This window comes from Ruditapes philippinarum, unplaced genomic scaffold (assembly GCF_026571515.1).
Source record: "Ruditapes philippinarum isolate M1 unplaced genomic scaffold, ASM2657151v2 ctg536_1_1_1_1, whole genome shotgun sequence".
Taxonomy (NCBI): Eukaryota; Metazoa; Mollusca; class Bivalvia; order Venerida; family Veneridae; genus Ruditapes; species Ruditapes philippinarum.
The window spans coordinates 287,215-302,372 of NW_026855775.1; the positions used below are offsets into that span (position 1 = coordinate 287,215).

Sequence of the window (15,158 nt, forward strand, 5' to 3'; positions counted from 1 at the left end):
CTCCTTCATAAATATTGGTTATAAGTAAAGATAAATCGAACTATACCACAAAGTAAACATTTGTTAAAAATAAAAATGAAACACTTATAGATAAGATATTGATCAGACAGTCGTAAAACTGTTTTGGTGATTTTATCTGATAGTTGTCATGTAGGAAATATATACATTTTTCCTAATGCGTTGAACGAAATACCTATAAATTCTAGGAATACTACGGATAAAGGACATTATTCTGAGTAAGAAAGTATTATGATTTTGCTAGATATAAGAAATTTTAGAAATTTTGGTAAAGTTTTAATGACAACAGACATTTGAATTTCCATAGACACATGTTATGCGCGTATTAACGATATTTGATATTAAAGGTGTGGCTTTATCTATCTTGTTAACTTGCTTACTTTATCCTCCTCTATCTTAGTTGAGAACTCATAAATAAACCTAATAAACTAAATCATCAAATATTTGAATTTAAACGTGCAAACATACTAAAATAAGAAATATTTTATTCGTATGAAATAAGATATTTAGCAAGTTTATCATTATACACTCTTTTCCTTTTTCAGCAAAGTTCATTAACCGATAAGATTCACTCTAATAAGTTTATTTGTCGTCACATAATATCAAACAAATTTCACTATTATCACAATACATCTAGCACAAACATCTAGCATTGCAGTAGTATAGGGGTCGGTTTAGGGGCACGACTGCGCATGTGCGGCGCCATTTTGGATTCTATATTTAGAATAACACCATCGTTCTATTTTTAGAATGTTATCATCTTTTTTTTTTAGAAATCTATTTTTAATCTCCCGAAAATATACGGAGCTGTCTCGTATACGCGATCTAGGCTTGAATCGCTGACATTGTAGGTCAGGTCCTCGGCCATAGACTGAGACATAAATATCATCATTTATAAAAGAAATGTCTGTAAATAAATACATGCTTAACATTTTAATTAATGAAAGCAAATAAACTAGAATTAAAAAACGTACAAATAGCTTATGTTTTTTAATGTGGTCAAAATAAATAATATACATTGAATAAAAATAGTACTTGTTTACTCCTCGGCGGCTAAAAACCAAATGGCACAAATCATTAGTGTATTATTTCTAAATACTCTGATCACAAGTGTATCAAACGTGATCGTAGTCACAGTGTCTGTCATTTATTTATTTAGGGACGGATATGCACACAATGGTTCATTCAACTATCAAAGTTAATCTCTTTAAATACGCCACTTAGTCTTGCGTGTGTTGATTTAAGAGCGGATGACGGACAATAAAAAGTAAACATGTCAAAGTTAATCCTTTTAAAGTCGCCACTTGGTCTGGCGTATGTTAATTTAGGGACGGATATGCGGACAATGCTACATTCAACTGTTAAAGTTTATCCGTCTAAAGTAAAAGCCGGTAAGCAGTAAGCTATTTAAGTGTCAGTTTACCACTGGGGCATAATTTAAAACTCATTTTGGAGAAGAAATGCCAACATTTTTTTTAAAACTGATCATCACGTATGTGAAAAATTATATTTGCAATGGTAACTAAAACCGAACAAAAATACAACAGAAAAAGCGTTTTTCTTCTTTTGTGCAACACTTTACGATATACATTTTGACATTTTTCATATCATTTGATAGACCTAACCAAATACTTCGAAATAAACCCTAGGTTCTCGATTCGATTTTCAGCTGTGCTCGAGTTATTGCCCTTTAGCGGTTTTTAAACCAATTTTTTAAAGTCCATAAAACCATATGATTTATATACCATTTGAAAGATCTCTGCGATTAGATATAGAAAATGTATTATTATATTGATCTTTCTCTTACCGTTTCTGAGATAGGAGAGTTTGAACATGGCAAACAAAATCACTCGTGCTGATGTCTAAGTTTCTTCGCTGACTGGAGAATTTGTTGCTGATTGGGGTCCTCTTGTAATGCGTAAAAGTCAATCAGAAAATGGACATCATTTTGTCTCATCTTCTTTTTCAATGTGGCAACGCATCATTAGCAGTGCGAGCATAAGCCTCATCAAAAGAGTACTCTTGATCTATGTAACTGTTTAGCCCGTCTTTAAATTGTTCTTTACAAGAATGTCGTAAAGGCATCTGAAATCTTCTATCCCATATGTCATGACATTTGCGTTCTTCTTTGAGCTCTTCTTTTATACGCTTACCAGGAGGTCCCATAAAGAAAGCTTGTCTCTTTACACCTGTATCACCACCCTCTATATGCTCTTTATCAGTATCATTATCTGCATTTTCATCTGCATCATCATCATCATCGTCATTTATTCTCGTGTCAGACGAATTAACTTCACCGTGTAACTGGTTCTCCGGAGGTATATCCATCCGTTTTCTAAGTTCTGGATTGTTGGCCTCAAAAATGTCATTACGTAAACGATAATGTTCAGGTGTACTGGATTTTAGATATATTACCAAATAACCGTAAGGTTTCGACGTAGCTTGTTTGAACCGTTTCATTAAAAATGGCACTGGATATGGGATATATTCTTTTGGCCAATGTAACTACTTGCTGTCTGTCGATAGGATAATTGAACAATACCAGGTACTGGGTATTCAAAGCGATGTCCCTGCAAGCTTTTACTTGAAGAAATAAATTCTTGGTGAAATAAATGATGGATACGTTTCTGTGATGGCTGTTTTTAGCCAAAAGATCGGCAATTCTCTGGTCACATTTGGCTTCTGTCATCCAATCGTCAAAAACAATCAGGTTCCTTTTTCTGACGTTGATGTACTCGGGATTATTCAAGTAGTCGGGGATACCGTGTACAAATTCTATCCAAGGTATTCTACGCTGAAGTTTGTCATACAGAGTTTGCCATTGTCCGAAACACCATATGATGCGTTCAGGCGGCTGATGTACTAGGTTAGATAACAGCAGTGTTCTGGTCCATTCCGTTTTTCCACATCCACTGGGTCCGGAAACAACCATGGAAAAAGGGTGCTGAAATGTCATATTTTCTGAAGTCTTCCCTTGAGTTACTTCTTGTAATAGAGAATTACTTTTATCTGTGTCGTAACTGCTATGCACATGACGTTCATGTCTTTTCTTGTTGTCAAGCCTAGAGAACACCTGATTACATACAGAACACTTATTCATTTTAGTAGCAAGATTTATAAAAGCTAAACAAATCTGCCTTCATACAAGTTTATTTAACGATTCTTGCAGATACAGGAAAAGAAACGTTCTCTCCTTCTCCTCCTCCACATCCTCCTCCTCTCCCTTCTCCTCCACCTCCTCCACATCTTCCTCCTCCTCCACATCCTACTCCTCTTCCTCCTTACTTGTTTTATGTATTTTCACACATTGCAAGGAACGGTTGTCCTCGAGTCAATCAGAATAATTCTTATCAGTGACCAATCAGAACGCTTCTTTTACTTCATTTATTACGATTAACCGTAGCGATTCATTCATTTCCGATTTAGATAGCGAGGAGTAAAGACTGGGGGTTAGCTTAATTTAGTTATCTTAATGATTTTTACTCATGAGTAATTTCACTTCCGGTTTGTTAGTTCCAGCTTGTAGCATTTGTCAAGACATTTCGTTTGATATGCAACATGCCCATGTTATGTCCAGAAATAAGCGGGTAATCGTCGTTTTACGCATGAGTGTTTTTGTCTGCCATATTCAAACTCTCCTATCTCAGAAACGGTAAGAGGTAGATCCATATTATAAAACATTTTCTGTATCTTCTCGCAGAGATCTTTCAAATTGTATATAAATTTTATGAATTTATGGACTTAAAAAAATGGTTTAAAAAAACCGCTAAAGGGCCATATTTCGAAAACGGCAGAAAATCGAATCGAGAACATAGGGTTTATTTTTAAGTATTTGGTCAGGTCTATCAAATGATATGAAAAATGTCAAAATGTATATCGTAAAGTGTTGCACAAAAGACGAAAAAACGCTTTTTCTGTTGTATTTTTGTTCGGTTTAAGTTATCATTGCAAACATAATAGTATAATAATAACTGTGACTACGATTACGTTTGATACACTCGTGATCAGAGTATTTAGAAATAATACACTTATGATTTGTGTTATTTGGTTTAGGGTTGCGAGGAGTAAAGAAGTACTATTTTTATTCAATGTATATTATTTATTTTGACCATATTAAAAACATAAGCTATTTTTATGTTTTTTAATTCTAGTTAATTTGCTTTTATTCATTAAAATGTTAAGCAGGTATTTATTAACAGATATTTTTTTTATAAATGATGATATTTATCTCTCCGTCTAGGACCGAGGACCTGACCTACAATGCCCGCGATTCAAGCCCTAGATCGTGTATACGAATCAGCTCTTTATACTTCCGGGAGATTAAAAATAGATTTCTTAAAATAAACAGATGATAACATTCTAAAAATAGAACGATGATTTTTTTCTAAATATATAATGCAATATGGCGCCGCGCGTTCGCAGTCGTGGCCCTAAGCCGACCCCTATACTACTCATTGTTATCAAGAGAAACATTTTCCCGTACTACCACACAAGCACCAATTATAATGTAATTCAATAAAAAAACAAGAGTATTAATTTCACAAATAACATAATTTTCTCACATGTGTTATCATTTTGTCCTTTTTTTAATAAATTCAGCAAGCGGAGAATAATACACTGCTATGATAGCAAATCTAAGTATGGCATTATTATGGCCCACGCATTGGAGTGATTAATCCTTAAAGCTGTAACGAGAATGGTGTTATAGATTTTACCATTTTTTTGAAATCTAAATAACATCTTGGCATTCAACGTTTACTTCGTGCACATATGTATTATCTGCAGAATTCGTCTCTTGATCTCCATGAATACATCTGAACTTGGGCACGTCCCGTGTAATTTATTTTCTTCTATGTTTGATTGTTAGCATCGTACCTTTCATAGCAGTGATAATTCCATGGTAAGGGTCAAACGCATTTTCAAACTTATTCCGTTGTTCCCGTTTTAATAGCACACGATCTTCAAGTTTGAAATGATTTCGCTGAGCTCTACGCTTCTTATCAGAGTATATTTTTTTTTCTGGCTAAAATATATGTGTTGTTGTTGTCAAATGTCTTTTTGGGTAGTTTTGTTTTTAATTTCCGATTTAACATCAATTCACTAGGAGCCTTTTGTGTAGTAGTTTGTGGTGAGTTGCGTAAATTCATATGATATCTACTCAACGCTCTTTTATAATTTTGTGTAGATGCAATTGCTGTTTTAATTTCTTTTTGCACTGGCGTCATGAATCTCTCAAATATTCCATTTGCTTGTGGGTGCAATGGAGTTATTCTTTTATGTTTAAATCCAGAATTATAAGCAAATTCTCCAATTGCACAACTTTGAAACGGAGGTTCATTGTCCGTTTCAATACCTCTGTATATTTGAATATAAAAAATATCGCCTCTAATCGCGGTATTACTGTTCATGCAGCTGTCGGTTTGATTCTCGCAACGATATAAAATCGATTACAACTAGTAACATGTAACCGTCCAGAAATGATCAAAGAAAGTCACAACTGACTTCAGAAAATACCTCTTGTGGTAGTTATGTCGGTTTGGTCGGATCTGGAATTAGCATTCTTTGCACGATTTACATATTTCTTCCACCATTTAATCAATATGTGGAAACGAAAAATATCCACGCAGTAATCCTTTGCATTTTGATTGACCTTGGTGACTTTCATGCGAAAGCAAAACAGTTTGATTGGCATGCAAAGTTGTGTACCACGTAAAAGCAAAACTCCGTCTTCCGTGTGTGCTAGTTCTTGATTTTCTTTAAACAGGTTTCGTATAATAGAAAACTTTCATCTTATTTGCATTTCTGAGATTTCCAGTCATGGTTTCCTTACGCATTTTACACTGCTTAATATACAGTCCGTTTCGATAACTTTCGCTACATTTGACAGTTTCAATATATCTGACAAAACGTGATCAGTAATAAAGCTGATATACTGTTCTGCTACTGTGTTTGTTTCGTGTCTTGCATGTGAATGCCTGGAAGGATAATCTGATATCATTATTTTACCTGGTATATTAACTGTCTCAAAATCATATGTTGTCAACTTCAAACATCAACGTTCTAATCTTGGTGAATGTATAGTCTTGATATTGAAGATTGATTGAAGTGCAGCATGATCTGGTATCAGTTAAAATTTCTTGCCGAATAAATACAAATGGAGACGCTGAATTATGAAAACAGCATTCAGTGCTCTTCTTCCTGTTTGGATATTTCGCATTTGAACTGAATTGTATGCTTTGCTTCACTATGATACTATTTTCCGTTTTGAATAAGTATTCCTGAGCATCCAACTGGACTCTTCCGTCAACCCAGAGTTCAGTTTCCTTTCTTGGATCGGAGTTTGTCATGACATCACTAATTAAGGTATCTTTTTATAATGTGAACATTTTTTCTTGGCCGGAAATCCATTTAAATTTTACACCTTTATGTGTAAGTCGTCTTCATGATTCTGCTTTGCTTGAATAGCCATTTTTGAATTCAGACAAATATTTTGTGAAACCCAGAAATGAACGGATGTCGGATATTGATTTAAGATTATTCACTGTTTGACTGCATTTACTTTGTCGGGATCAGGTTAAATTCCTAAGGCAGAAAATATGTATCTGTGGAACTTGATTTTAGATTGTTCGGGTGAACATTTTGTCCGTTCATTGTATGGTTTCGGTCTTCAAGACGTAATAAAGCATGAAAATTGACATCATGTTCCTCATGTGTCATAACAAAAACTACGATATCGTCGGCAATATTCAATCGCTTGTTAGGCCTTCAAGTGCTTGACGAAGCTCATTTTGGAAACTTATCGATGCTGCGGACATCCCGTAATTTTGACGAAACAGTCCAATATGTGTTGTCATTACACATGATGTTTCATCCAATTCAATTTGATTGAAAGCCTTTTAGAGATCTAGACGCGATAACACCGTTGTGCCGTTTAACGTCAAGATGATATCATCCACGTCGGGCAAATATATTGTTTTTTTTCTGTTTTGAATGCTGTGATGGCTTACCTCATATATACGCACACTCTCACTTCATGCGGAGCATAAGGCTTCTGAGCAGCTCCTAAGTTCGAAACCAGTGGTGTATTGTCGGTACACCTATAACATTTTCAATGACATCCATTTCCTCTAAACTTTAAAGTTTCTTTTCGACTTGCGCACGTACATGAAATGGTACTCTCCTAGGTGGTTGAGCTACAAGTACAATACTGTCATTAGTATGAAACTTAACTTTTCTGTCTTTTAGACATCCTAAGCCTGTGAAAACTTGATCATATTCATCAGTAAGTCCTGAATATGCGACTTTGCTTTGAACTAATTGTATATGCGGTAAAATCCCGAGCTCTACCGATAAATTATAATTGATCAATGATTTTTTATTGCTTTAACCTTTTACCCCATGAGCATATTGCAAAAAATGGCCGTTTTCATTGAAAAGCCTCCTGTAACAAGTTCAAACTGCTATGAAACTGTGAAAAATGCTTCAATACTGATGAAACTTGGCACAAATGTTGACTACACCATAGCCTCTGTAACAGCATGCTCAATTGTAAATTTCCTGTTACCATGACAACGGAGGGACGTCTCAAAATTGCCAAAAATCACTATTTTGCATTGTTTTCTTGCCATCAAAACTGAATTCAAAGTGCTGCAACTTCTCAATGAATTGAGATAGAGTAAAAGGCTTTTCAGCGTCGGTTACTAGTTACCCTAAGATCGACCTGAGGCCATTTATAGTCTGTCACATGTCTAAAATTTTCTTGGCGATGAGGGGGACTTCGCCCCCCTTCAACCCACCCATACAGAAGGTGGCACATCCCCCTTCTGGCAACCCCCTGATGTAACATTTGGATGGGGGACGGCGCCGAAAAAGTGATCACTTTTTTTAACCACATTTTCAAACGAAAACCAGTGTTTGGGGCCTAAATAGGGCATTTTTTCACTGTTTCAGGCCTCAAAAGGGGGGGGGGAGCAAACAGCCGTCGAAACACGCTTATATGAGGGAAAAGATTAAACGATATGTAAATCTTTCGTGAAAATATTCGTCTCCGACTCACAAGTAGATAACATATACCTTTGGAAGTGGAAGTGGAGTTTCTGGCCAAATGCGAATGCTTTTATTTTCGTTTCCTTGATTTCTGGACAAATTTCATTTTCTCGAGGTCGATTTCGCTAATAGTATTTAACAATAAACTACTTTTAAACTTATTTATGCTTTTCTTTGGCACTTTTTTCATCTTACATCTTTAATCCAAATAACACATTCGAACTGTCATCCGCCATGCTGGCCTCTTATAAAACAACTTTTTATCATCAATTATATTCACTTTTTTTTTATAGATAGATCTTATTGAGTAAAAGTACAGTGTAAAATACCGTTTCTGTGTTTTACCTAGTTTTGGAGTAATTGCCTTTTGGTCATTTTTACACTTTGAAGTTGGCCCGTATATAACTCTGTAACTACAAGAGATATCAACGAGAAACTTAATAGGTAGATAGATGTCATTAAGTAGAAGCGCGTAATAGCGCTAACTATTCCTTGCCTAATTCTTGAATTATTGCCCTTTTTCATTTCTACACTTTGGAGTTTGTCCTGTACATAATTATACAAAAGATATCAACAAGAAACATTGTAGGTAGATATGTCTAATTGAGTAGAAGAACAACTTATAAAAGTAACTATAACTATGGCTCGCTTAATTTTGGAGTGACTGCCATTTACTTTTCTCTCTGTGAACTTTACCCGGTGCATTAACTCTTAAACTACAAGATATATCAACAAGAAACTACTACTTTGTGTCCAAAAGCTTTTAGGGAAGCATCAGCCGGCTCTTGTTTGTAAAACTATAATATTACATGTAATGCTATAGTATGATGATTAAAAAGTTAAATACTTTTTAAATGGTATCTATGCTTAAGACAAAATTCGTTAAATATTTTGATGAACAATGTTTAATGAGCTTCATGCTCCATACGAATCGAATATATTTCGTAATAAACAAACGGATTATTAAGTTACTTGATATTGCTATTTTTATAATTGAATGATTTAAGGTTGTTAGCAGGTCTAACTTTGTTTTACAGAAAAGTGTCACGAAACTTGGTGAACTGTTAAACAGTTACAATGACAAATTACCAGAGATAACAAGTCTTTTGGATATATTACAAGGTAAAAGATAAGGTTTTTTGATTACTTTTTTTGATTACTATCCTTTCATAAAAAATCATATGTCGATATAATATAATTTCATTAACGCACTCATTTTAGTGGAGGCGTATAACAATCGTAATCAATTACTTTTGAATGAACTTCAGCGAAACATTTCCTCAGACATAATTTTTTGCCAAGAAACAATATGCTTTACAAATGAGGAGACCAATCGTAAATCAAAATATGCTGCAACAAAATGAAAAGAATTGTCAATCATACACTAGATGATGAATTGAAAAATTTACCTCACAACATTCAATTGACAGCACAAAACAAGATAAAACCAAAACAACTTATATCGGTAGACATTTTGATAAATGAAACTATAAAATACATGTATATATAAGATGAAAACGAACGTGAACCTAATATAACTCGACATACGGACCTTAAATCAAATCAGAATTCGGACTTATTTGAAATACTACAAAAAAACTTTAAACCAGCTTTAGAAAACATCGATTTACTCCTCTTATATCAATACACACTCCGAAATTGCCTCATAAAACCGGTATAGATGGATACCGAAAATAAGCTATTTTCGCTAAAATAAGATCGCGGCTACGAAAATAAGATTTATTTTTTAAATACTGCATTTATCTGTTTAAATAATTACGTTAATGATATATTTATGCATTCTTTAAATGATTATACAGCAAAATAAAATTTTAGAACCCCCAAAAAAATCTTTAAAATTGCAGTTTGAGCCGAAAATACAAACGTACGAAAATAGTTCAAATTGCCGTGAAAAGCGAAATTAAGATCGGGTCAAAGAAAATAAAATTTATGTTTGATATAATGTATTAAAAACGTATTTTTGTTGTTAATAAATGACATGTATGAATGAAATAATAAAGAATGAAATGCTTTGTAATAAATTATATTAGACGTTTGTTCGGTAAATATGGCAGACTCGATCTTATTTTAGCTTTATACGGCAATTTGAGGTATTTTCGTACGATGGTTTTTTTTTGGCTCAAACTTCACTTTTTAAAATATATTACTATTTTTGGTACTAAAATTTTTTTCATACAAATCATTTATTAACAACAAAAATTATATTTAAATGCACTATTTCAAAAATAAATCTTATTTTCGTAGCTGCGACCTCATTTTTGAAAAATAGCTTATTTTCGGTATCCATCTATACCCTCATAAAACGTATTCCCCTGCAGGAGCAGCAACAGCAACAATTACATCAACAAAAACTTTTCATGGTGATAAAATATCAGATATCAAATGTTGATATTTTAACGACTGTTATAAAAAAATTTTTTTAAAAGCTAGCAAATTATTGTACTTTGTATCACGACATATGCACCAAACATCGAAGAAAATTATGCTGAAAGGAAGGTTAACAGTAAAATTATTCTGCAACTGACGTAGATTGAAACCCATTTAATATAATTGAAATATTTATTTCAAAGATTTATATGGTAGTTTTTATTTAGAGCATAAAACCAAAAATACCAGTGATAACGGAGACGTTACAGATTCACAGGAATTCAGAGTAACAATAGAGCGAATTGAAAACGTTTTGAAAGACTTCCAGGTAACGTGTCAGCTGTATTCGAGATAACTAAGTACAGATAATTATGATTTTGAGATGCATGTGTTTAGACTGTCATTGATATATTGATATGAAAAAGGCTCGTATTAATTGGTGGTAAATAAGTTTAAAGTCCGTTCCAAATAATAGATTAATCCGTTTGTTTGCAAAAAACCACTCTTTGAATAACTATTTTTAAGACATAATCGTATCTTTTATTTCATCGATATATATAAATAATGATTTTTATGAATACATGTCTTTATTACTTTTACCTATATCATTTATAAATTGATATTTATGCATAAACTTTAGATGTTCCCACAATGTGCAAAAGATCCAGTCAAAGATGTAAAGGACAGTCTAGAAGTTTTAGAGGAAAATATCAAAGTCGAAGGTGATTTGAACACGAATTCCGTCAGCAAACCACTTGCTATCAAAAGGAGGGGCAGTAAACATAAAACTAGTGTTCCAGGTATGCGATACTTGTCCATTACAAGAGAAATTTCAGGTTTGCTTATACAATATTAGTTGATATAAAAAGTGCGTATAAAAAGATTCAAGTTACAATGATATTTTTCCTGTCATGTGAAGAATCAATATTAACAGACTGTCACTTTTAAGTTTGATTTTATATCCCGAAAATAACTTATTGTAACTGTAGCTGATTTTTATCATTATTATAATCATCAGTAGTGGTGGTAGTGGTAGTAGTAATAGTAGTAGAATAGCTTTGCATGTTTTTCTTTTGAAGTTAGAAGTATAGACAGATTACTGAATTAAATTACGCACAAATAAAAATTATGTAAGAAAATATGATTATCGCTATAATTTCTTAGCAATTACGTATTATATAACGACACATGGATGACAATATTGACAGATAAAATAAAATGATAATTAAGAAAAAGTAATAAATAATTGAAGACTACATAGTCACTTAATGATGTAAAATTTTTAGTAAATACCTTTGTAAAGTTCGGATAAAATAATTTCGATATTTATAGATTAATATCAAGTTATCTTCATGTTCTACACGTAATGATATATTGTTTAAGAAAATAAATGTACTATGTCTTTTTATATATTTAGTATCAATACTAGTCCTGTTACAATACAGTTTCGGTAAATGAGTTAAGTACTGTCTTGTCATAAGTCATCCTTTTGATCAAAACAATTTCAAAAATAAAATTCAACAACTAATGACGCTGGTGTAAACTTAGCCTGTAATTGTCTAGTCTGAAATCAATTTACATACATGTATCGATTAGTGTCGTAAATCACAGTAATTAAAAGTGTTTTAAATCAAAGTTTTCTATTCGAGAAAGAAAAACAATTAAATTTAAATTGGTGTTTGTCTGCAGCAAACATTGCGAAGAATGTCCTGATATACATATCTGTTTTTTTTGCAAATATCTGCACAATTGTTCTTATAATGATAACCAGGCAATGTACAATATTTTATTTATGATTTGCGTTACATATGAATAAAAATATTTCAGCCACAATACAGATAATATGTAAACAAGATGGGAAGTTAATGAACGACATACAAGCGGCTCTAGAAACTACATTGAGGAGCAATTTAGGAACTGTGACCTTCATATCCTTGAACGACATTTCCAAAATCGACGACAAAAAGATGCTCATCATTCTATGCATTGTTGCGACAAGGATTGCATCAGATGCAGCATCTGCTATGCAAGATATCAAAAGTAAAACATTTTAATGCGATTTCTTAAGTCCCCACTTCATTTAGATACATTAAAAGTGATAAATACATTTGTAAAGTACATGCAGAAAGGACGTCTTATTTTCATAATTGTTTGCAGTATAAACAGAAAACTAAGGTACTATTCATGACGCATAAATAAGGACTTTGGGCGCCAAAAAAAAAAAAAAAAAAAAAAAAAAAAAACACGTTTCTTTCATAAGATTAAGATTTGTTATTTTCATCATACATTACAAAGACATTAATTTTTGTTTCTGCCTGATAATCAATCGATTTTCTTCATTACTTCCTGTATGAAATATACTTTTAAAGCATATACTAATTTAATGTTCTTTTTTTCATTCTTTTACTAATAAAGATATAACATTTTAATGCAGATCCAGCAAATGCTGCCCTCGTAATAATAGACATCGATGAGGCACATGAATTGTCAAATACACACAATTTGACAGGAGACGCTTTCAAGAATCTGCGTGGAATTTATGGATTGTCCTTTATGAAAAGTAACGGCAGCTTCCCCAACTGTGACATGAATGACAAAAGTATCAATGGACTAAGTTCGTTCTGCAAACAACAGCCATACAGTGAAAAACTTTAATAAAGAGAGAAATGGGAACTTTAAGAAGTTGTTAATAAAAAAGCATATGATTTGCATTGAAAACGTTTTCAATAACATGCATATTTTGTCCACGCATTGACTTTCGTTAACATTTTCTTAGACAACTTGATGGATGGAGTAGCATATATCATAAAATTAATTAATAATAAAGTTAATGAAGTAAAGGAAGATACTGACTTCACTGAACTACCTAGATACAACTTTATCCTTTAATTGTAGAAACTGTTCTGAATGTCAAACAAAGCATGTATTAAATGTCTGCGTGTATATGGTAAAATCATACGGACTAATGCAAAGTTTCCTTTGGTTTCATATAGGTAATATATTTGGTTTTCACATTCTATGTGTTATGAATTATATTTAGTGTTGAACGTAGATTTCATAAGGAATACAAAACTTCATCATAATACAATGTGCAAGTATTTGTTTGTATTTGACATCATGATTAAATCATTAGTCGTATTTATTCAGATAAATATTATTCATACCTGCTTAAGTCCTTTATTACAACAAAATCTTAGGGACAAAACCTTTTTACATGAAACTTATATTCAATATGCATAATTATAGCTGCATCAAAACATTTGAAAACTGCTTAAAAGGAACAATTACATATCAGCCAAATCATAATGAGGGAAAGACAATCCTTCTTGAATTTTAGTGTGTCTTTTGTATTTGATTTGTAACTTATTTTTATAAAGTATCTATACGTGTCTTTGCTCTTTTTTGTTGTTGATAAAATTACATGTTCAATGGCGACAAAGTAAGTTCCTTTCACTTTCTAATAACAAGTCCACGTATCATGTTAAACAAATGATATTGAAGGATATCAATGTAAGTATGCTTAATTCACAAACAACTTTAAATTTCGACTTAATTGAGTTAAACAAAATATACTTTTTGCGTAACAAGCAATGAAATTTGAATGTATTTAAATACTTTGAAACCATAAACGTATTAGCATGAACCTCAATGTATCTATATGCAGGTATGTTAGGCATGTTAGCTAAAAGGTAGACCACGTTTCACAATATCTTGTGTAATATTAATAGTTTATCGCAATTTTGCAGTATGGTTGAATTAGTTTCTGCGTAGGATTTAGGGTGCCAGGCAAAGGGAAATACAATAATGTCATACAAATTTGGTATCCGTGTGTCTTTTCCAAATCCTCGAGTGAGTAGTGCTTGTACTGAATGGATACATTCTGAGATATTCTTTTAGTACTTTATTAAATCAGTAGAAGATCCAATCACTCCTGTTATCGTCATTTAATATTTTACCATCTTATCACAGAGGAAAAATCTTTATTGAATCCAAACTAATCAACAAGTCTCGTTTTTATTTTCAACAAAAATACCATTTTAACCTATATTGTTCTCGATGAAGCCTCATTTCATTTCCGTTTCCAACAAACAGTAATTGTCCTCCTTCTAGCTTCCTCTAGACGAGTCCAAAATATCCATTTCAAATGCACAATTTCCAATTAACTTTTATTGGTATATAATGCAACAGAAGTGATGTAAGTATTGTCTTTAATTATACATTATCATGGTGATTTTTTTTGTGTGTTTTGAAAATAAAAAAAATTCTGTATTCATAGTTGAGTACCATTCTGCTTTTGAACTCGGGCACAGCAATTAAACTCCATAAGACTCGGCTAGCGCAACGTCAAAATAAAATGTTTAGAGCTGCGTGCACGTCCATCATAAGTCACTCAAAAACCTAACTATTTCAAACACTACTAAAGTTAAATGTTATAGTGCTTTGAAAGTACTTATATATTCTTTTTTATAACGAACAACAGTCAGTAGTTGTTCCTGCGAGACAGTCATTCAATACAGCAAAATAATGAACATTTTTGTAACAAGCTTATTAATCATACAACGGATCTTAACAGCTTATTTAAAACACATGTTTTAAATAGTTGAAATAATGTTCATTAATATCATAAGTTCAACATGCATGTGTATGTTTTATGTCTTGGTGAACTTAAGAATGTGTTTTTACATATGTGTCGTAGGTTTTCTTCA

General features: G+C 32.5%; 1 protein-coding gene across 1 annotated transcript; it reads left to right on the forward strand.

The window, feature by feature from the left end:
- Window positions 1–96: 96 nt before the first annotated feature.
- Window positions 97–13,843, forward strand: LOC132744335 (uncharacterized). The gene is made up of 6 exons (XM_060733019.1): window positions 97–236; window positions 9,102–9,186; window positions 10,680–10,780; window positions 11,093–11,252; window positions 12,280–12,492; window positions 12,887–13,843. The coding sequence occupies exons 4-6, from the start codon at window positions 11,093–11,095 to the stop codon at window positions 13,105–13,107; spliced, it is 594 nt and encodes a 197-aa protein (XP_060589002.1). The 5' UTR covers window positions 97–236; window positions 9,102–9,186; window positions 10,680–10,780; the 3' UTR covers window positions 13,108–13,843.
- The last annotated feature ends 1,315 nt before the right edge of the window (window positions 13,844–15,158 follow it).

Coding starts and splice junctions, on each gene's coding strand:
- LOC132744335 (XM_060733019.1), top strand. CDS start 11,093: ATGTTCCCACAATGTGCAAAAGATCCAGTCAAAGATGTAAAGGACAGT. Junction 11,253..12,279: donor ACATAAAACTAGTGTTCCAG/GTATGCGATACT, acceptor AAAATATTTCAG/CCACAATACAGATAATATGT. Junction 12,493..12,886: donor TGCTATGCAAGATATCAAAA/GTAAAACATTTT, acceptor ATTTTAATGCAG/ATCCAGCAAATGCTGCCCTC.